The 24,411-nt window shown below is 38.0% G+C and overlaps 1 protein-coding gene across 1 annotated transcript in view; it reads right to left on the bottom strand.

The window, feature by feature from the left end:
* The window catches only part of PACRG (parkin coregulated), a 511,166-nt gene that overhangs the window by 204,176 nt on the left and 282,579 nt on the right, over positions 1-24,411 (bottom strand). Inside the window, exon 4 of the mRNA XM_058736214.1 lies at positions 5,883-6,032. Within this exon, the coding sequence (XP_058592197.1) occupies positions 5,883-6,032 (150 nt within the window). The remainder of the gene's footprint in view (positions 1-5,882; positions 6,033-24,411) is intronic.

Here is a 24,411-nt window from a genome sequence, read left to right as displayed (position 1 = left end):
TCCTAGGATTCTCATTAGAGCAACCAGTAAAATCTGAGCAGAGGAAGAACCCAGAAGACATTAGATATGCACAAGATTGTTCTAAATCTAACTTGCAGGAATGGGGGGCGGGACAGTAGTTCTAATCTGTTCCTTAATAAGTTTAGGACATTCAATTGGTTTCAAATCTAATAAACCTAATGATTTCAAAGAAACTTTGAAGTAAATTTCTAAAATATAAATCACACTCAAAATTGGACAGAATCCCACAGGGAATAAACCTTGATTCCAAAATTAAATTTAAAGCTCTGTGAAATAACCTTTATGTAAGTCAATTATGAAACAAAAAACAAAGACTTTTTTGGTACACAATCAGCCCCCAAAAGTTCATCAACATTAAAAAAATATTTTTAACGTTTGTTTATGTTTGAGGGAAAGGGAGAGAGCCAGCACAAATGGGGGAGGGGCAGAGAGAGAGGGAGACACAGAATCTGAAGCAGGCTCCAGGCTCTGAGCTGTCAGCACAGAGCCCCACACGGGGCTCGAACTCACAAACTGAGATCATGACCTGAGCTGCAGTCGGACGCTTAGCTAACTGAACCATCCAGGCACCCCCTCAACATGTTAAAGAACCGTTGAGAATAGGTTCCACTAGGCTCACAGAAACTCTGGGAGAATTCGAATCAGGTTAATTGAGAACACCTAGGTTTCCATCAGAAGTTGTTCTAAGTGACTACCAGCAGAAATCAACTGTTTCTGGCTTTTTCAAACGACTTAAACTTCAGGGTCAAAGAGTTGGTACAAATACTCTGAAATGTTGCAAATTTACTGCATTCTCATCACCTATAGGTTTTAATGTGTGTGGATTTGAACTGCAATTTTTAAATCCCTCTTTTCATAGACTTTAATTAGTCTGTAGTGGCATATACAGTCTATAACTATCCTAGGAAAAACCTACACGTGAGGGGCCATGTTTGATTTCCACATCCACATAAACATGTCATTTCATGACTCTATCTACTTTCACGTGTTCCATGACATATACTCATGGTGCTATTTGAATTGCTGATGCCTGGAGTCTCTGAACTGTTTCAGGACTATTGGTGCAGTTGGAAACAAAGGAACCAAAATTAGGATTGCCTCCAGAAAGCAGAGTGATTGGATAGCTGTAATCTGCTGGCAGAGCCCCATATTTTAGCTATAAATGTTTTAATGCCATTTATTGTTTCATGCTTCTCAAATGCAATACACTGCACCATTAATTTTGTAGTTTCATCTCTGGAAGCTATAAATCGAACATTCCTATTGTCTTAATTTTCTGTAACCTTTAATAACATTTGCGAAAGAACACAGGGAGGAAGAAATTGCTGTTATAGAAATTCTTCCTTCTCTTTCACCCAAAGCAGTGGCTGGAAAAACAGCATGGTTTAGATATCCAAAATCCATTGTTTCGAATTAAGGAAAACAAGCTCAAACTTAGACCCTACTTCAGATCCTCCAAAGAGGATACTGATGCAGGGGCCCCTTGTTTGTGGCACTCAAGCTTGTCTTTTCCAAACGTGACTTTCTCCAAAACATCAGTCACGTATTTGAGCTTAAAGATTATGTCAGGAAGAGATGGATTTGAAAACCAGTTATTCTTGAATGAATCCCAGGGTCCTTAACTCACTTGGTCACCCACCTGGCATTTGGCAGGGGAAAGCTGAATCCTTTGAGGCAAAGGGATTGCCCCAGCTGGGGAACCACGAGTCTGTGTGTGTTCACAGCCAGGCTCATGGAAGGGCCAAGGGGAGGAGTTCCACAACCACGGTCACAAAACATTCAACCCAACTGTCTATTCATGGTGCGATACAGTAATTTTATAGTGCTGCAATGTTTATATAGAATATCATATAATAATATGTGTAATACTGTACCTCTATATGATGTTGTATGATAATCATGGCTATCTCATTTTTTTTTTAATTTTTTTTTTAACGTTTATTTATTTTTGAGACAGAGAGAGAGAGAGCATGAACAGGGGAGGGTCAGACAAAGAGGGAGACACAGAATCTGAAACAGGCTCCAGGCTCTGAGCTGTCAGCACAGAGCCCTGACGCGGGGCTTGAACCCACGGACCGCGAGATCATGACCTGAGCCGAAGTCAGACGCTTAACCGACTGAGCCACCCAGGCGCCCCAATGGCTATCTCGTTTAATACCCAGTCAAGGCCAGGCTGTACGTGAAGCGCCTATGGACACATTATCTTGAATTGTCATGTCAACCCTATGGAAAAAGGTGCTATTATCTTTTACACAGATGATTTAGGAGAATCTAAAAGAGATTTAAACGCAGAGAAGTTCCGTGATTTCTGTCTTCTGACTCTAAGATGCTACTCTATTCCACATTATAATTGGCATCTTTAGACTTCTGTTGTTTTCATAACTGTTGAAAGTTAGCCTCATTAAACCCTGTAAAAAATAACAGTCATAAAGAGATACACAAAGCCACGCTTTCTCTTAGGGCAGGAATAGTCTTGTGGGTCTTGCCGTAAGTTTTAGCACCTACAGAAGTGTCGACTGGGGCTGCCAGCCCCGTCTGCTCCTTCCTGCGGTCGCTTCCCTGTGGTCCCCTGGAAAGACTCCAAGCCGGGGCACCTGACAGCCCGTGCTTGCTTCAATGTTTGTCCAGCCCTTATCTACTCAGCCCACTGCTCGTCTCCAACAAAGTCCATGTGACATTAAAATAGGCCAGAAATTACGAAAAAGGACGAGTTAGTCGAATTAAGCTAGAGCTTGCACTTTGAGGGAATGCTGACAGAGGACGAGGTCGTTATAGTTGAAGGACTATTCTCTGTTTCAATCTTTCCTTCTTTCTGTCATTTGTATCTGGTCTCATTCCAAAAAATATATATTTTGTGATGGGACTGTTTGTTTTGATCTGAGTATAACAAGACATTGATTTATGTGAAAGTAGGAAAAAGTGGAAACAGAACTCTATGTGTGGAATTGTTTTAAATACACTGAAATTAAGGATGAATTTTTTCTAATGTTACATGCTGTAAATTGCTACTATATTTTTTTTATAAATACAACTGTTACTAAAGACATCTGCTGAAATAAAATAAGTATATATGGTTCTGTGAATATGAATATCCATAATTATAAAACAGGATTTACTAAACTATGTATTACAGTTAAATTATTTCTATCCTAAAAACACTATTGTAATTGGAAATCTTACGTATGCTCCTTCTGGTAGAGCTGGATCTTTGGCAATATAGCCACTTTGAAGAATAGTTTTAAGTTTTATAGCCAGAATGCTCCAATTTTGTGATGTGACCCTCTGGAAACACAGCTTACTGCATTCTGGCTTTGTACTGACAGGTTTCTAAGATAAGTAGAAAATGAGGCTAAAGCTAATATTTTTCCCCCTCAAATTTCAGAGAGATATTAAGCAGAAAAATAGTTGAATGTGGAATCACTGGTGCATGCATTTAGGAATGTTCCAAAATAATTAACCTTGTTTGGGACCAATTAAGGCTATGGTATAAACTATAAATTCCCACATTGATAAAATCTAAATAGGGATATATTCCTAAAGCTAATTACTTCTTTTGTTAAGGATGTGAACATCTGTGAGTTAAAGAATTAAATAAAGAGTATGAGAAAGATGTAGAAACCAATTGCTTTTGTTTAATAATCTAGAGATTTATCTCTTTGTGGTGGCTTAACTTCTTCTTCTTTACAGGTTTCCTGGAGGATGAGGGAGATTCTCATTGTCTTTCTTCTTCTGTTTTTTTTAATTACATTTTTGAAGTTTATTTACTGATTTTGAGAGAGAGAGAGAGAGCTACAAGGGGAGGGGCAGTGAGGGAGAGAATCCCAAGCTCTGCCAGCACAGAGCCTGATGCGGGTTTGAACTCATGAACTGTGAGATCGTGACCTGAGCTGAAACCAAGAAGTGGATGCTTAACCGACTGAGCCACCCAGGTGCCTCCTTTTTCTTCTTTTATACGGTGCATAATGATGCTTAGATTTGAGTTGCACATTCTGCTGTGGGACCCAAAGGCATTAACACAGTGTTGTAGTGGCCCCTGCTCCTACTCAAGTGAGGGAAGGCAGATGTGTTGGTGACCATCGTCCATGATGGTCAGGTACAGAAGCAGATGATTATATACGAGAGAAGTTGCAGAGGGGCAACTTTTATGATGAAAACTCAGACACACTAATAGTACTTTCCCCACAGGTTTCCAGAGGATTTTCCATGAGGGTTACCAGAAAACACTCGCTAATCACACACTTCAACAGTGTTACCTACAACCGAGACTTTGGGGGTGGCTGTTCCTTGGTTCTTCCAGTGTTTAAGTAATTCTCTCTCTCTCTCTCTCTCTCTCTCTCTCTCTCTCTCTCTCTCTCTCTCTCTCTCTCCTCTATTTCTATCATCTTTATCTCTATCATCTCCATGTCTCACTCAAGTTAACTAGAGGCTAAATACGATGGATGAACTCAGCACCTCTTTTATGAACCATAATTGAACAATGTTTGCACGTGGAATCATTCTATAACTTCATGGATATTCGATGCCACTCTCCAGTAAAACTATGAATTCTGAATCAAAAATATTTAAACAAGCATTTTCCATAAAGTAGAAATGCTGTTACTAAAACTATTAGTTTGTTAGGTCATAAGGGATTCAATTACCAACACCTAGTTTTTAGTGTCCTGGAAGAGTAACCAACTTGTCTAAATGTCCACAGTAAGTCTATTGCCATTCAGCGGTTGTGGAATGGATATTAACTTACTCCATTATGAGCATTCTTACACTTCCACAACTCCAGGTGAAGTCCTTGTAACCAAATATGTCTAATATTGAGTATGTAAGTAGGTCCTACTATTGAAATACAGCTTAAGACTTTCTGAGAATTCCATGATTTGCCTAAGTAACGAGACTTTTAGTAGCAATTTATGAACAATGTAAAAAATAGTGCTTCCAAACAAAGGAGTTGTATGTGGCAGGAACACTCAGTTTTGTTGCTTGATTTTTTTTCTTGTATGTACATAAGCAGATCATGTCACAAAATTTTCATGCAGTGTTCCGCTAAATTGCTAACTTATTTACATAGCTGTCAGGAATTAACTTCAAATGTTGACTTATGCTATGCATATAAGAAGTATGGAAATTCAAAGTTAGCAACATAAAAGAAAATTAGAGTCACATCCTTTCAAAGAGGCATAAAAGGAAAATCACACTCTGAATGAACAAATATACATCCACTGTCTGCCAACCAATCACCACAACTTGCTAGTGCCTTTGTTAGGGTAGAGCAGATTCATGTGAGCTCATCAGTGCTTTCCAAAGCTTATAGAATTATTAAAACAAATAAATGTATCAGTACACATGCATTTATAATCAGCACTCACCATCAACTAGATTATCTATTTTTCTATTTTTTTTAGAAATGAGAGAACATATATTAAAACTTCCCAAGCCACACGTATCATATTTTAATGATATTGCTTTAAAAATTCATCTTAAGCCAATTAATAAAAACTGCAATTTTAACAGAGTATCTAAAGGTAGAATTACTACCAAGAGAAAGGACAAACTCAAAACCTACTAATGCAGTCACAAGACTATTAAAAAAACTTTACAATTTAATTATTGGAAGATTATAGAACTGCTTCAGCGCTTCTGTACTGAGTAAGTAAGCTGTACGTGTGAGGTGTAATAAATGAAATTGTTAATTTTACTGTTTCCCTAGGGAGTAGCAGGGGAAGAGTGGGAGTTACACTATTTAGATCTCCAAATGGATCTGGTTTATAAGCAATAATAAATCCTAAATGTGTTGCTAATTAACTCTACTTCAAACCACTCCCTTTTTTTTAGGGCTTAAAAGACATTTGACTCCTGGGATCACTCACCATTCATATTCTTAAAGATGTTCAGGATGGGGAGGATTTGACGGTAATAGGGCACCAAAGCTTCACCCACCATCTCAGCTGACACAGCCAGATGTTGGAGGACTTTGAGGGTGACGCAAATGACCTGTCGGTTTCGAAGATTCAAGGCATCTATACGGTAGGAAAGGGAACAAGCCGAAAATAAAGAACATTAATTTCTACAATGTGAAGGTGAGTCGATTCATAGACCACGTCGTTGAAATGTACTCTGTTAGCTGGGTGAAACTTTATTATTAGAACTTTGAATGATGCACTGTAGCCTTTCATGTTATAAGCAAGATCTTGTTTGTGTGTTTTTTGTTCTTCCTGCTTGTGTTGATTCTTCACCAAGCCTAAGAAAGCTGCTCATCGTCCTTCACAGAAGAGGCTGGTGATGGACAGGTGGCATGGAAGATAAAAGATCAGTTAGTGTTGCTGGGGTTAAAGGGCTCCCATGAAGGTTGACAGACACATTTCTATGCAACAACCCTTTCCAGTTAACAACCGTGCGATTCTTAAAACCATTACCAGGAAACAAACATTTATTTGGGAAGGAAGGACTGGGTGTGGCATGTGTGAGTAGAAACTATCGGCCAGTTAACAAACACTGACAACGTTCCTCACAGAAGTGAACATCAAGTGACTATATTTAGACTCTTAAGAAAGCAGGAAAGAAAAGCGAAAATTTTAAAGCTCAGAACTTTCGAAAGAACCAACACTAAATCAAAGACCAAACAAATACACGATGGTTTTTAGAACAATTCTGAACGCACACTCTGAAAGCTGTACTGCAGAGACAGGATGGGAAAGTTACCTGTTATCCCCTCACACGCAGGGTCTGGAAGGTACCATTTGTTCTAGCGGGGAAGGCCGAGGACCAGGGGCCAGGACACTAATAACTGGCTGTATAAACTTGGCCAACTCCCCTACACTTTCATTCCTTGGTCATAGGAGCCTATTATCTACTTTCTAAAATGACTAAAAGTTCCCAGATTTAAGTAGAAAGCCTGTGTAAGGCATCTATTCTAGAAAGTCAGAGGGGGTGACTGATAAACTGTGATGCTCCCAGACTATTCCAAGAGAAAGTCAAAGGCTCTTATGCGTCACATGTTCTATCTTGTAAGGAGAAGATTGGCCGCAATTAAACTCTGTGCCATTTATGGAGGGACAAAGGAACCAGGCTACCAAAATGGATGACGCCACGGTCAATATACCTGTGATGCAGACCTGACATTATTCTTGAACTCCAGCTCACATTTCCAAAAGCCTGGATCTTCTAGCACCTCAAATTAAGTTTGTTCCAAAGACAAGTGGTCTCCATACTTTATATTTTTGTTCTGTTCTCCATACTGATAATGATACAACCAGATTCCTAGCCTCCAGGGTCAAAGTCTGTTTCTCATCCCTCACACTCCTCATGTTGTAGAGCCATCTTGTTCTGTTTTTGCAATGGCTCTTGAATTTGTGTCCTCATCCCATCCTCACCTCCTCTCCTCTGGTCCTGGGTCTCCATCCTCACCTCTAATCCTCTGGTTCTTGACCTAGGAACTCCTCTATTGGAGCACTGTCATGGCTCTTTCCAGACACCCCTTCTTTTCATCTTTCTCAAATGCCCCAACCTGTCTTTTCACACTGCTGCTGGATTAACCTTCCCAGAGCATATTTGGTCATCTCACTATCTGGTCAAAGAGTTCAGAATCTCTCCCTACCCCTTTTCCTACAAAATAAAGTACAAACTAGCCAGGCACAAGGATCACACCTGGAGTAAGTATGAATCAAACTGAATTATCAATTAAAAATCCAAGAATACAAGGTATCATTGCCGTTTCCTCTGGAATTACTAGGAAGTTTAAAAAAGTCAGATGTGGAAACTTTATTGCCTCCAGCAATATAATGGGTATTGGGGCAATAACACCGTAGGATGGCCCCTAACATCTGGTATGGTGTAGACTACACTATGGTTTGGTTTAAAAGGACAGACGTTCCTCAAGTTATAATAGGGTTATGTCCCAATACATCCAGTTGAAAATGTTGCAAGTCAAAAATGCATTTAATACACGTACCCTCCTGAACATCATAGTTTAGTAGGCTAGGTTAATCATGCTCAGAACACTTATATTAGCCCGCACTTGGGCAAAACCATCTAACACGAAGTCTATTTTATAATGAAGTGTTAGATTGAATATCTCATGTAATATATACCTTACTGAAAGTGAAAAACAGAATGGTTGTGTGGGTACAGAACTGCGAGTGTACTGGTTGTTTATCCTCACATGGCTGACGGAGAGCTGCGGCTCATTGCCACTGCCCAGAATCATAAGAGAATATTCTACCAGTAGCTCAGGAAGAGATCAAAATTCAAAATTCTGTTTCTACTGAAAGCTGATGGCTTTCCTACCATCTTAAAGTCAAAAAGTCCTAAATCAAACAATTTTTAGTTAAGGACTGTCTGTAAACACAATGTGATGAATGGAGAATGCTCAGCTTTAACTCAGGGAACGAATCTAAATATAACTATGGGATTTGATCGTATGATGGCTCATTACCACAGCATTTAGACACACTGCAGGCCATTCCATATTCTGAAAACAACTAGAAATAGAAGGATATAATTTAGCCTAAAAGTTGTAGTAATAAGATATTCAAAGGCAAAGTGTCAGAGTACTATGGGAAGATAGAAAAGGAGAAGGGAAGGTACAGTATCTCACAGTCAGTAGTGGGGGGTTCTTTTTCTGGTTTTATGCAATCTAAAACTTGTTTTTTAGGTAAATGGGTACTGAACCCTGCCTACTGACCCAGTTCAGTTTAACAAAAGAGAACTAGGAACCTGGAGAAATGTTGAACATTCTTTCAAAAAGTCTGCCAATGAAGCTAAACATGTGTAGGTTCAGAACTTCATAGTGCTGTGTCATAGCTCATATAATAGTACCTAATATATACCAAATATTTGCATATTCCAGGAGTTAAGCAAAGCACTTTACATATATTAGTTTACTTAATCCTCATTCATCAAATACTTATTGAGAATGTGGATGTGCCAGTCACTGATTTAGGAACTGGAGATGGAGAAGTGAGTAAGACAGATATGGCACTCATTCACTTGCATCTTATAATATAGTATGGAAGAAGATAGTGCACAAATACTACAAGTTTGATGAATATTCATAAAAAGTTGGGTATTTAAACAGTGACTCAAAGTGGGCCTCCAGCCCAGTTGAGAGAAAGAAGACTGCGAGACCCAGGGACAGACTCTAGGGTTGAGTGGATGTTATTTAGGTGAAGAGTATTTATTCCAGAAGGGGAAAGAACATGCTAGAAAATGTCTCCTCTCCTCTTAGATAAAGGAGTCCTCCTTGTACAAGATAGACTCTAGCTCATAGGGATAAAGTTCTACTTAGCAATGTGGGAAAAAACTCCAGATATTTTAGAAACTGTCTTCTAAATAGTTTCATCATTGTGTACATATTTTCCTTAAGGTCATTTAGAAGTGGTAGGAAGAAGCATGTGGGTGTGTGTAGATATATATAAATGTAGCACTTTTTCTCAAGCTAAAAGATTCACTAGGTCCCATCTTGCCATATCAACCAAATGGAATCAGATGTTTAAGATCCTGGGTTTCTGCCTTTTCTCTCTACTCATCCGTACTTCCCACCCCACTTCTTAAGACGAACTCATAGCCACATCCAAATAAATGTTTTATAAACTGTTTAGTGAAGAAGGATTAGACATCAAAACAGAACCACATGGGTGTGTTGTGTTTTTCAAGTACAAAATAAATGTATAAATGAGTGCATACAACTCTCATTCCATTTTGGAGATTTTGTTCTTCACCAAGAAAGACTTTCTGTTGACACTATGAAGTCACAAGTAAGAGAATCTATTAAAGATGTTAGAAGAGAGAGCTATCTGTGCATGGGTACAGCCCATGCTGTACAGCCCATGGACACCAGCCCATGGACACCAGCCCATCTGGTGACTGCAGAAAAGATTTTTGTAGCCATAGTGGTTACTGAATATTGGCTTATCACAGTGGTCTTCTTTTAGAATATGTATGTCAAAGCTTGCAAAAACACAGCCGGGGATATGCTCATTTACTATCAATGTTAGAGTTTGCCATATAGAATATATTGACTAAAGAGTAAAGTTTTTATATATATATGAGTAACAGTAACATCAAACTGTTGTTGATTAGGTTTATGCCTGTATGTATAGATAACTGATCACTTGGAAATAAACTAATAGTGTCTTTCACCATGGATAGTAATAATAGCTATCAGGAAATAATTATTTCATTTTACTGCAACCTTGATTGAATTAACATGGTTGTGATACATGTTATCGGATGGACAATGGCTGACAAGTAATACGTATGAACCGTTACTCTTAATGGCATCTAAAATGGAACTGAATGACCAGGGAATAGTTCTAAAACCTCTGTAGTCACTGTGAAATAAAGGCAGTGTATGCACTATAAAAGACCCTTAACTTCATCCAGGAGGGATCTTTTTATGCTGCCCCTTTCCACTTCAGTTCCTCTGTTTTTCTTTCTCATTCTTGAGGAATTAAGATATACCATTAAGTTGGAAGTCTTTTTGTTCTTACTATCCCAATGGAATTAAATAAAAAAGACGGCTTTTTTTTAAACAAAGTTCTTTTTCTTTGAAAAAGTATGTTAACAGATATAAAGAATATGATTCTGTAGCTTGAAAGAGAAGGAATGTGTTTATTCTTGTGTTGATGGGCCTGAAAGCTATTGTCAAGACATAAGTGAGAACTTTGAACTCAAGATTTAAGATTTTGAAAAGGGTCTGACATGAGACATCCACTGACATTATAGATCAGCCAGTGGAACCTTTCTATTCAGAAAATTGGATTTCTATTGTACTGCTTACTGCCTTCAAGAATAATCAACAAGACAGAGCTCCCAGATATATAGAAATTGCTGAAGAATAAGGAAAAAAATAATCTAAAGTCAAAGTGGTAAAACTTATTCATCTTAGATGGTTATAAGTTACATGTATGATTTTTCTCAAGCATAAAATCTATTATTGCCATAGTCTGTGCAAAGTCTGAACATTTTCTACTATTAGATATGATTCACTACTGGGAAATCAGGAAAAACGGAAATACTTCTACTTCTTTTAAAACTGGAAACACCAAACAAAATGCAAAATCCAACAATGAAATCTAAAAAAATATTTTTGACATATGCTATAAATGTTAATATCCTTGATATACAAATAGCTATCACAAACCAATAAAAGAATTTGCTAATTAAAAATGAGCAAAGAATATGCATAGATAATACACAAAATAATAAAACAAATAATATTTCAGAATGTTCAACTTCGTTAGTAATCAAGATAAACACTACTTAATAATTTTGAGTATCATGTAACAAAAAGGTTTTGAAGAGTTAATACTCAGTGTGGACACAGGTTTGGGAAAAGAGGCACTCTCATAGATACCACATTACAAGCCATCACAACCTTTCTATAGCAATATAGTAGTTCCCCCCCATCTGTGGGGGATATGTTCCAAGACACCCCCGCCAGTAAATGCTTGAAATAGCAGATAGTACCAAAGCTCACATATGCCATGTTTTTTTCTATATGTACATTCTTATCATAAAGTTTAATTTATAAATTTGATATAGTAAGAAATTAAAAATTATAACTAATAGAACAATTATAACAATATACCATAGTAAAAGTTATGTGAATGTGGTCTCTGTCCCTCTCTAAATATCTTACTGTACTATACTCACTCTTCTTGTGATGATGTGAGATGAGAAAATGCCTACATGATGAGATCGAGTGAGGTGAATGACGTAGGCATTGTGACACAGCATTAGGCAACTACCGACCTTCTGACATATGCCAGAGGAGGATCATCTGTCTCTAGACCGCAGCTGACCACAGGAAACTGAAACCATGGAAAGTGAAACCATGAATACAAGTGCGTGTGTGGGGTGGGGGGGCAGGATGGGGTTACTGTATGCTTATAATTAACCCAGCAATTTCAGTTCTGGGCATTTGGTCTAAAGTATGCAACAGTGCAGAAAGAGTGATAGGGAAGGATGTGAAGGATAGTATTATTTATAACCAGAAACAATCCAATTGTTTCAAAAACAGTGGATTAAATAAAGTCAGGTGTACCTAAATAATGGAAAATTATAGTTACTCAAGTCATCTAATAGAAAAATATTTTTTAAAAATAGGAAAGTGTTTATAAGATACAGGTGAATAAAAAAGTAGCTTATAAAGCATATTTTTACTATGTTCTCATTGTGTAGAACAGAATTATATACTCCACTGCAGTAGAGATGATATTTTCCATAGGTGTATACAGACAGGGTTTTGTTCCATTAAAAAACATAATTTTTAATACTGCTTAAAAATGTCAGTATACTTTGCATATTTACCTAAAAATATTATTCTTCATGGTCATAACTTTGCATATTTTAATATAGTGGAATATGGAACTCTCTCCTTATTCTTTCCCAGTATTTTCTTGATTACTCTTAACCATTTATATCTTGAGGCAAACTTTAACATAATTTGGTCAGGTTAAAAAACATGCTTGAGACTGATAATTTCAATAAAAATTTATTGAAATTTTTATTCAATAAATTTAGAGACTAATTTTGGGGGAAATTATCATCTTTACTACTGAATCTTTCCATTAAAAACATGTATCTCTTCAGTTTTCCTTGTTGTATTTAAGCTCCTCAGAAAAGCTTTATGATATTTTTCATTTAGATTCTGCATAATTTGTTAGGTTTACTCAAAGCAATTTTATACTTTGTTACCATTTGTCTAAGAGCATATTATCCCAAAATGCATTCTGAAAATTATTGAGAACACATACATAAAACATATTATTTTCATATATTTATTTACTGGCTAACTTACTGAATTCTCTTATTGGTTCTATTGTTTTTGAGTGAATTCAGTTGGTGTCTGTAAGTAATTATATTACCACAAACATTGCTAAATTGATCTTAGCTTTCTGATATTTATTTTTGGTCATATGACAGAGGCCAGGATTTCTGAAAGAAAATACAGTATTATAATGCTGAGGGCGGACATTTTAGTTTTTGGATCATTCTCATTTATTTTGATATCTTAAATGATTATTTTTATTATATAAAATGTGTACAATATAAAGGGTCATTTGACAATTTTTAAGTGTACAGTTCTGTGGCATTAATAACATTCACAATGTTGTGCAATTATCATCACTATCTATTCCCAAAACTTTTTCAAGTTTCTATTTCCAAACTCTATACCCATTCTGCAGAAACTCTCCAATCTTCTCCTCTCCAGCCCCTGGTGACCTCTCATCTACTTTCTGTCTCTAGGAATTTGCCTATTACAGATGTCTTCATGTATCTGAAGTAATTTTTTGAAGTTAAAATATTTTATAAATATTTAAGCTTGTTTGGCCTAATATATTACTTGAATTAGATTTAAATGGATATAAATTTTTCCGGTCAAGGGGCGCTAGTCATCTAATTCATTAATTTACAGAGTATAACGAATTCACAATGTGTTTTCAAACTAAGTGTAGGTTTCAAAATTGTAGAAATTTTTCCTCTTCCAAAACAGAACTCAATTTTCTCTTTCTTCCTCTGTCCCTCTCCCCTGCTCATGTGCACGTGTGCGCTCTCTCTCTCTCTCTCTCTCTCTCTCTCTCTCAAATAAAAAAAAGGAAGAAAGGGGTACCTGGGTGACTCAGTCAGTTGAATGTTCTACTCTTGATTTCAGTTCAGGTCATGATCCTGGAGTCCTGGGATAGAGCCCTGCAATGGGTTCCATGCTCAGCATGGAGCCTGCTTAAGGCTCTCTCTCTCTCTCTCTCTCTCTCTCTCTCTCTCTCTCTTTCTATCCCTCTGCCCCTCTCCCCAGCTCAAGCTCTCTCTCTAAAATAAAAAAAAAACCAACTAATTAAAAGTAACAGAACTCAATTGCTAAATAAATATGATATGGCCGGATTTCTCATATTCCTGGATAATTAAGCATCAGAGACTTAGCTCAGCTATTATGAACATCCAGGAAGACTACAATAAGGGTTACAATTTTGTCTTTAATTCATTGTTTTCCAGTAAGCATTCTGTACATAAAAAGCATCAATTTTTCTCTATCCCATACAGAAAGGAATTATCTTTATTTTCTATCAAAGTTTTGTCATTACAAGTGATTAATTTTTTCACTTTTCAATTGGTAAGAATATATTATGACTTTAGGACCACAGCGCACAATTTAGTATTTGGTGAGAGTGTTTGGCTTTTCTTTCCCTTAAATAATTAAAGATAGAAAACAATTGTTTTAAAAATAAATGAAAGTATTCATTACTTAAATGGACTTAACAGTAGAGTCACTAGCATGATCAACCTTATACTCACAATTCTGTAGACATAAAAGAAGCTGAATAATGACGTAATTCTGCGCACTGCACCTTCTTGCTGTGGCCAAGGTTGGCTCTGTGCCTGCTTTCACACATACTGAACACCTCCAATGGCGGTAAAGACTAAACTTCCCAATACCCTGCTTTGTCAGAAAGCAGTGCATGGTTTGGCTTTTTGCACCTTGCTCCCCTGCTGGCTCAGCTCAGCCTGAAGGAGAAGGTGACAGATGGAATTATGACCAAGGGAAGGTGTTGGCCAACGCTGACTCCATTCTCCGAATAAGACCAAGTCACAATCTGCTATGACAAGCAGGCACTACCTCTGAGAATTACTGTTACATTCCCCTCCACTCATGGAGGGAGGGTTTCTAAATTCACCCAGCTTTAAGGCAGTGGAAGCAGCAGACTATAAGGAAGGACAAAACATACATAGGCTTTCCACAACACTCGCACGCTGAGAGCCGTAGCACCAAACAGAAGGCAGATAAACATACCCATTTCTAAGGAGGAGCTGCCCTCTCCACCCCAAAGCAGGAATTTGCAGAGCTACCCCCTGCTGAGCTTGGCATCAATATCTGGTACAGTTCTGGGGTCGATTATTCAAGCAGATTATTTGAGAGCTCCCAAGCAACTAGCAGTGATCACTATGAGCCAGGGGGAGTTCTCTATAATATCAGGCCAAGCTTACTTCATGTATTCTTACCAAGGAGATCATAACAGGACTGTATCAGCAAGACATCTGGCAAGACCTCCCTTGTTTTTCCCTTTTTGATTATTGTTGTTGTTTTGTTTTAAAAAGAGAGAGAGAGAGTATGAGCAGGGAGAGGGGCAGAGGGAAAGAGAGAATCCCGAGCAGACTCCATGCTCAGCACAGAGACTGATGCCGGGCCCAGTCCTGAGGGATCATGACCTGAGCGGAAATCAAGAGTTGGAAGCCTAACCAACTGAGCCATACGGGTGCCCCTGGCAAGACCACCCTTCTAGGCAAGGTACAGGCAGGCATGGTTGAAGAATTAGGCTTTTTTTTTTTTCTTTCTTTTTTTTTTTTTCTTGTGTGAACAATTGAATCCAAGCAATATGCCCTGATGATTTTGGTCCCACTGCAATACCATCAAGGTCTATACTTGATCTAATTCATTTTCCGTTTAACATTTTTATTATAACTTGGATGAGAGTTATAGAATTCAAATCTATTAACTTTTCAATGACCCAAAGTTAGGAAGTCTGCAGAGATCTGACCATGAAGGGCCACCATGAAGGTGAAAATAATAATTTGTTCTCACTATCATCTTGATTTGGCACTGTGCTAAACACTCTACTTATATGATTTGTTAATCCTTACATCATTTCTGGGCAGTAGGTTTTATAATCCCCTGGAGGAAATGAAATAATTAATTTGCCAAAACCATACAGCTAGTTAATCGCAAGCCGGAGTCTGCTTTGCATGAGCTCAAGGCCTGTGCTCAGAGTGGTTAGACCCAACTTCCTCCCAGCATCTCACCAAGTCCTGGTGGAAATGAAGCCAGACTTGGAACCTGTTCAGGAGAGAGGTTCAGAGCTGCACAGCAAACACAGACTTTAACATGGACTTTGGGCAATGAGACTAGATACCTGCTGGGGTCCTGAGCTCAAGCAGCTTGTTCTTCAGGGTCATGGTGGAGCTTAGTTTTCTGGCATCTTCTGAGCCAGCAAGCAACACTCTGTAGTGGGACTATACTTCGACTAGAACTCAGCCCTACATGGAAGGGTGAAGACTTGCAGATGAAGTTTTAGCCTTGGCAAGTAAAAACTCTTGCCCTAACCAAGACAGATAATGATGATGGTGGTGATGATGATGGTGATGGTAACTATTATACTTACACTAGGTGCTCTGCTAAGAGCTTGAAATGTATTCACTCACTTAATCACTGAAATAACCCATAAGTTGGGTACCATTCTTCTGCCAATTTCAAAAACTGAGCCCCAACATGGTTAACTTGTCTAAAAGCTGGTAAGTGGCAGAGTTAGGATTTTGACCAAATGGTCTGCCTTCAGAGACTCTACTCTTAACCATCACATGATATGGAAAATTGAGGACAGCCAATACATGATGAATTCAGTTTGAAAATGTAATATTTCTATTTTTAGCTCTTTATCCCTTTTATTTGACTGTGGGGTTTTTTTGTGTGTGTGTTTTTTGGTTTTTGGTTTTTGGTTTTTGGCATGGACAGCTATACTTTCCATCACCTCTGCTACCTCTCTCATTTTTGTTTTCCATCTCTCTCATTCATCTTCCCTACTCAAACAGGGCTGGGCCTAATTTCCACTCCCCGTTACAGGTTCAGAAAGAATCTTTCCTCTGGTGAGTGACCAGCTAACTGTTCAAATATTTCTGGGGTTGTCTAACCCCTGCCTCAGAGAGCTATCACCCTGCATCTATGAACACGTTATTTCTGTACAGGAAATTTTGTAGAGTGACATCAGCTTTATATTATGACTTCTTAAATGGGGAATTAAAGATGGTAACTGACAGGTTAAGTGTGAGAGAAATGGGTAGAGAGGAAGAAGGAAAGAACAGTGACCATCCGAGAGTTGGGTATTATAATCCCACCATGATTGCTCGTATTCAACACAACACTTACCACTTGTTAGAAGCCTGCTTTCCACACAACCTCACATAACGATCACAACCCTCTGAGGTATGTATTAAATTCCTTATTTTGGAGATGCAGATTCATCTCATAAGCTCAACGAGTTGGACTAAATTGCACAAAATGGTACAGAGAGCAGCAGAAGCAAAGGTCATGTTCATGGCCTTTCCAGTGGCCATGCTAATTCTCAAAAAGGACAGAGGAAGGTGGTCTTTAGCAACAGCTACTGAAAGTTCACAAGATGGAGGTGACTTCCTCAGAAAATGGCTGTTTTAAGCTATAAGATTCCAGATTCCGTTTCCCTCAATAGCTATGGGTTCTCATTTGGGAATCTGAATTGGTCAGTGTAAGTTAGGTTTGCTGCAGGAACAGGTTAACCCCAAAGTCTCACTGGCTTGGCAGAGAAAAGGAGAATCTCACATGCCCAGTAGACATCCAATTCAGGTTAACACTGGGCACGAAGAGAGATAGAGGGCCATGCATTGTCTCCAAAAAGCTTAGTTTGGAGGGAGCACACACTTCTTCTATTCACAGCCCAACGGCAGTTAGCCCCATGGTTCTGCATAACTGTATAACAGAACTGCTAGGGGCCTGAGAGATATTTGGTGCTCAGTAAATGTATCTGACGTGGAGTTCATGTTCTTTGGGGAAACTGACCCTTCTCCTTTCCTCTAACCTGTACTATGGGCAGCTTGCATGACCTAGGTTAATCCAGGATATCCCACCCCCCTTGACCACAGTTCAAGGCTGAGCATGTGCCCTTCGATGGGATATTCACAGCGAATCTTTAACTTTTACTTTTTCTGGAGATTCAGGGACAATGACACTTCGTCTTTTTACAGGTGTAAGTAAGTAAACATGTAGTCCCAGGATCTACTGGGCACATTTGGAGGCTAAAAGGGAGCCAGCTTTAAATGACCTTGTATGAAACAAAGCAGAGGGTGACAATGGTGAGCCACCAGATCAAACCTTGCTGGGATTGAGACTCATCTCTGCGATGTTCAGTTATGTAAATTATTAAGCAAACCTGACTGACAATTTGAATTTTTTTTTTTTTTGCATTTTGTAACCAAAATAATCCTAATGGACCCCTTTTCCATATTTTCAGAACAAATTAGCTATTTCCTTCTTAAATTAAAAATCATTACTTTTTTATGGTTATCACTTTAAAAATAATTTACCTGGAAAATTTCGATGTATATAAGTAAAAATTATTAGATCACAAATAAAGAATAATGCATTTCACTTGTGCTTGCTCCTTTCTAATTAAATACAATTCTCAAGACCATTTTTTGTGTTGTGATATGAACTCTCATGCTTTATCCTTAACTGGTATATTTTTTTCCCATTGAGTATTCTTTAATAAGAGTATTTTGCTTTGTCAAATGTTATTGTTGCTTGAATGTTAAGTGGCTTTGGCTGTGTCTGTGCATGTTTATCCTTTATAGCTGGGTGACCTCAACTCATTAGAGCTCTCCTAATGAGGCCACTGTCCTATGTGGTGTCTATTTGTAGATCTGTGATATTTCTGTAATTCTTCAGCCGCTGGAGTCACCTTGCCTTCTAGTAGACCATCTCACAAATGTACGTTACTACTCATAAACAAAAAGAATCACCCGAAAGAATGTAAGATGAATAAACAAAAAATTGATCTCTCCACTTAAATAATTTCCTTAGCCGATGCAAAGCATTATGTCATTATACTCTTTATTCGCTGCTTCATATTAGGGATTCTTACACAATAGTTTTCGTATTATACCCGTTATGGTGGCAAGCCTAAATGGCCACTTCACAGTTTTGATTATGACACCTATACAAACTTTAGTGTGGACGGCAGTTATGTACCTGATTAAATTAATTTTGCCAATATTTTGATGTATCGACTATGTACTAGCAAGCCCATTAGATGCTGTTGGGAATATGTTACTTTCTAACATTATGTTCTAAGTGACTGCAAGAAAGGAAGATAGAAAGTTCTGTGGGGGAGGGAAGGTGGGGTGGGGAGAGGGCTGGAGTTTAGGGTAGGCAAGGAGAGGAGAAACAGAAGAGGTTCCATAGAACAATTCTATTAGAGCTGGGCTTTGAAGGTCCCTTATCATGAGGCATTTGGGGATGGGAGAGCGGGCATTCTCGAAAGAAAGCAAAGGTATGGGATAAGAAGTTTTACAGCACATCTGCTTTGGCTATAGCACAGGGCATACAAAGGGAAGTGCAGTTGACCTTTGAACAACACGACTACATGGATCCACTTATATGCAGATTTTTTTCAATAAATACAGTACAGTACTATAAATATACTTTCTCTTCCTTATGATTTTCTTAATGACATTTCCCCTAGCTTACTTTATTGTAAGAATTCAGTATATAATACTCATAGCATATAAAATATGTGTTAATCACCTGTTTATGCTATCCCTAAGGCTCCCAGGCAACCATAGACTATTAATAGTTAAGTTTTGGGGGAGTCAAAAGTTTCTAGTGTTGAAAGACCTATGACTCTAAATTGAAATTTCCCAGGACAATGAATGAACAACACATAGCTGCATGAATGCATATCAACATGAAATTTGACATCACCATGTGGAGAGTATCCAGAAAGCTTTCAGAGATTGGGAGATAGAGGCCACAGGCAAATGGCTGAAAACCCCAATGGCATCAAGATGTTCAAAGCAAGGTAAGAACTTGGGAGGCAACAGAGACGTGACCTCAAAATTCTGAATGGACATTATTTTCAACATAGCCAAACTAATAATCAAGTGTGATGGAAGGATTTCCAGATAATAAGGACTAAAACTACACCTTTCATACACTTCCAGGAAACTACTGGAACGTGTGCACTATAAAAATGATGAGGAAAACAAGACACACAGCTAGGGAAAAAGAGGGTAAACCTGAGAGAGGAGTAACAACGTCTCAGGTCACCAGATTGGAGCAGAAAGATGGAGGGTGGAAGGACCAAAGTCTCCAGAAAAAGAAAATTGATGGGTTACCTGATGTTCTGAACATTTGGAAAACAACATTCATTTGCTAGATCTTGAAGTATTTGAAAAAAAATAGTATATACAAATCAAGCAAACCACAGGAAAGACAATGATCACTGCTAAGAGAGACAGGCTGTCTAAGGAAAGAAATGTAACTGTAGATGTGTGATTCGCGACAAACAAGACTGGTGTGATCACAGTAGTGTAACAGCTGATTATGGATCTGACCAAAATAGTGACATGACTGTATCATAAAGATGGTGGGGGGAAGAAGATAAGCTTGTGGAAGAGAGTTAAATGTTTAGAAATTGAGATATAATTGACATACAATGTTCGTTTCAGGTGTACAGTGTAATGATTTGGTGATTATATAAATTGCAAAATGATCCCTACAACAAGCCTAATTAACATGTCACCACATATAGTTACAAACATTGTTTTCCTGTGATGAGTGCTTTTAACACCTACTGTCTTAGCAACTTTTAAATGCCAACACAATATTCCTAACTACAGTCACCATGCTGTACATAACATCCCCCATGACTTCTTTGTTTTACAACTGGAAGTGTGTACCTTTTGACCACTTTCACCCATTTCTCCCACCCCCAACACCCAACCTCTGGCAACCACCAATCTGTTCTTTGTATCTATGAACTTGTTTTTCGTTTTGTTTTGTTTTAGTTTCTTGAGATTGCACATATAAGTGAGATCATATGGTGTTTGTATTTCTCTGACTTATTTCATGTAGCATAATGCCCTTGAGGTCCACCCATGTCGTCCAAAAATTGTAAGATGTCCTCATTTTTTTATGGCTGAGTAACATCCCATAATATATATACCACAGTTTCTTTATCTGTTTACCTATCAACGGGCACTTAGGTTGTTTCCGTATCTGGCCATTGTAAATAATGCCGCAGTGAACATGGAGGTACACATACCTTTTTGAGTTAGTGTTTTTGTTTCTTCGGATAAATACACAGAAGTAGAATTGCGAGATCATATGTTAGTTCTTTTTTACATTTTTTGAGGAACCTCCATACTGTTTTCCACAGTGGCGGCACCATTTTATACTCCCACTAACAGTGCAAGAGGGTTGTGCTTTTCTCCATATCCTCGCCAACACCTGTTGTCTCTTGTCTTTTTGATAGCCGTCATTCTAACAGATGTGAGGTGACAGCTCATTGTGGTTTTGATTTGTATTTCCCTGATGTTAAGTGATGTTGAGCATCTTTTCATGTGCCTGTCGGCCATCTGTATGTCTTCTTTGGAAAAATGTCTATTCAAATCCTCTGGCCATTTTTAAAAATTGGATCTGTTTTTTGTTATTGAGTTGTATGAGTTCTTTATATATTTTGGATATTAACCCCTTATCAGATACATGATTTGCAAATATTTTCTTTCATTCGGGAGGTTGCCTTATCATTGTATTTATTTGGCTTTTGTTGTGAGAGCTAGCTTCTGATCATTACTTGGTAACTGGCAGTCCCACTAAAATCATATGGTTGGGAACAATCAGACAGTGGGGACAATCTCTCAAGGAAGTTCCCAGACCAAGACATATTTTTTTTTGTGATTAATAACTATTTCTCTCATTTATCTGTAGTCATAACAGACTATTTGGGTTTCCTTTTGTCATCCTACTTTTTTCATTTTTTACATGCTACCTTGGCTTTTTTTAAGTTATTGCCTTAGCTTCATTTTTCATTTTTCTTTCCCTACTACTTCATATGATAACCACCTATTTTAGCCCACTAATGATTCCTTTTAAGGCCTAAAAACTTGAAGTCATATTTTTCTAATTATTCATAGCATGAATGAAGCAACATCTCTCGATTTCCTAAATGTAAGATGGAAAATGATCATTCATCTGTTTCCACCAACTCATCCCTTACCTTGTTCTCATTCCCGGCATCTTCTGGGAGGATCTGGTGTGTCAAGCGTAATCTTGGCCCTGGTCAGCTTTGCCCTGACCCTGCAGCAGCAGCAGACACTGGGGGCTTGTTAGAAATCCAGTTCTCAGATCCATCTCACAGCTGCTGTGTGGAACCTGCATTTCACCAGGTCTGCAGGTGATTCCTATGCACGCTGAGGTTGGGGACATGGTGCTCTAGAGGCAGGCTGTCCCCTTGGATTGGCAAGATCACAAATCTTAGAGCTGAAGGTCAGACAGTGGAGGACCAGTATCATATTGTCTCTCAGTCAAGAGGTTTACTCTTCTTCCAGAGGGAAATTTAGGTAGCTGTTTTTTTTTTTTTTTTTTTTAAACATGATGCCAAGGCTCATCATGCTAATTACATCTTTACCTAGAACATTTTTATCAATATAAACTGATCCTCTTTATACACGTGAAACTTTTTTATATTAAATTCTACTTTTCTACAATTAAAATAACTGCTCTTCCCTTCTGTTTTCCCTATTTGTCCCAATATATCTTTTATTTTTACATATTTTTAATTTTTAAAAATTATGTAATTTATTTTTTAAATTTACATCCAAGTTAGTTAGCATATAGTGCAACAATGATTTCAGGAGTAGATTCCTTAGTGCCCCTTACCCATTTAGCCCATCCCCCCTCCCACAACCCCTCCAGCAGCCCTCTGTTTGTTCTCCATATTTAAGAGTCTCTTAAGTTTTTGTCCTCCTCTCTGTTTTTATATTATTTTTGCTTCCCTTCCCTTAAAGTCCTCATATGAGTGAAGTCATATGATATTTGTCCTTCACTGACTAATTTCGCTTAGCATAATACCCTCTGGTTCCATCCATGTAGTTGCAAAAGGCAAGATTTCATTCTTTTTGATTGCCGAGTAATATCCAATATATATACATATATATATATATATATATTTACGTATATATACCACATCTTCTTTATCCATTCATCCATCGATGGACATTTGGGCTCTGTCCATACTCTGGCTATTGTTGATAGTGCTGCTATAAACATGGGGGTACACGTGTCACTTCGAATCAGCATACCTGTATCCCGTGGATAAATGCCTAGTAGTGCAATTGCTGGGTCGTAGGCTAGTTCTATTTTTAGTTTTTTGAGGAACCTCCATACTGTTTCCCAGAGTGGCTGCACCAGTTATTTTTAAACTCTTTAAGTATTATTTAGTTTTATATACACAGAGAAAGTTTATATTCGGTTTATTCCCCACAAACCAATTGGAAAGTCAATTGTCACAGCTAATATATTTGACTTCATGTTTTTCACCTTATTTTGTGCTTTTGACTTATGGCACTTCCTTGCTCTCTACTCAGTGTTTGTCATTTTAACATGTATGTTCTGTTTTGACCACTTCCATCTTTCCCATTGATTTTGAAGGCTTAGACCCAAGTTTCCTGGACTTTTATATACATTAACTCCAAAATGATTACTTGAGATTTCATGCAGTTTTCAAATTCTTTTCCATCAACTATTTAAACTGAACTTGAGATTCAGTGGCTCTTAATTCACACTATGACATCCTCATTTTGGGGTTCTTAACTTTGCTTTACTTTCTGAGAGGTAAAGCATATTGTCAGTAACTTCTTGTACGACAGGCAAGTGGACATTATGCTTATAAGTCTTTTTCCCCCTCAAATGTTCATGCAGTTTGTTATATACATCATGTCTTTTGCTCATGTGAACTGGATGAAATGTACTCAAGGTGTTTCTCTTCTGATTCTCATTGTTGTCTCAGATTAATGTTGGAAAAATTCTTAGCCCCGGTTATTTTTATTTCTTTGTGGTGTAGCCTTTTTCCCTGTCTAAATGTTTGAAGGGCTTTTCTTTATGTTATAATCTAAGCTTTTTGACTAAATGTGCCTAGATACGGGTCTCTCTTTATTCATTGTCTTTAGACTGCAACGAGCTTTTTCTACCTGCAAAATAAGGGGTATTTTCTATCTCAGAAAAAAATGTCTTTCAATCACCTTTGCCATTATCATTTCTATTCCCATTGTTTTGATGTTTCCTCTTGGGACTCCCTATAACTGTTAGCTCCTGTTTATGTCTCTGTTCTCCATTTTATATTCTTTCTCACCTTATTTTTATCTCGTCTTTTCTGAGAGAGCGTCCTAAGGTGGTGGCCTCCATTGACAATTCGGTGCCGTGCAGATGATGATCATTCCCGATGCCGCTGTGCAGATGTGATCTTTAGTCTCTTGACTAAAGAGTCTTTGTCTGAGTCTGAGTCTTGACTCCGAGTCTTTTGTGCTCTGTCATCTTTAGTCTCCCTGTCTCGCTCAGCATTGGTTTATTTTCATTTCAGTCTTGTCTCCTCTTGTGGGTTTCTGCCTCTGTCTCCTAGAGGCCACATCTTCCTGCACCCCGAGGATGTCATACAACTTTCTACAGGTTTCTTCTGGATCCTACACTAAATGTCACTGAGGTATTCTTTTTCTGTCACTGTTCCAGATATTTCCTTCTTGTGTGAAGCAGCGTCTTATGAATGGCCCCATGTGGCGGTGTTATTGTTATTATTCTTGCTTCTACTGAAGAGAGAGATT

This window comes from Neofelis nebulosa, chromosome 6, assembly GCF_028018385.1.
Source record: "Neofelis nebulosa isolate mNeoNeb1 chromosome 6, mNeoNeb1.pri, whole genome shotgun sequence".
In the NCBI taxonomy this organism is placed as follows: Eukaryota; Metazoa; Chordata; class Mammalia; order Carnivora; family Felidae; genus Neofelis; species Neofelis nebulosa.
The sequence above is the reverse complement of the archived record's forward strand: the minus strand, read 5'-3'. Positions and strand labels throughout refer to the sequence as shown.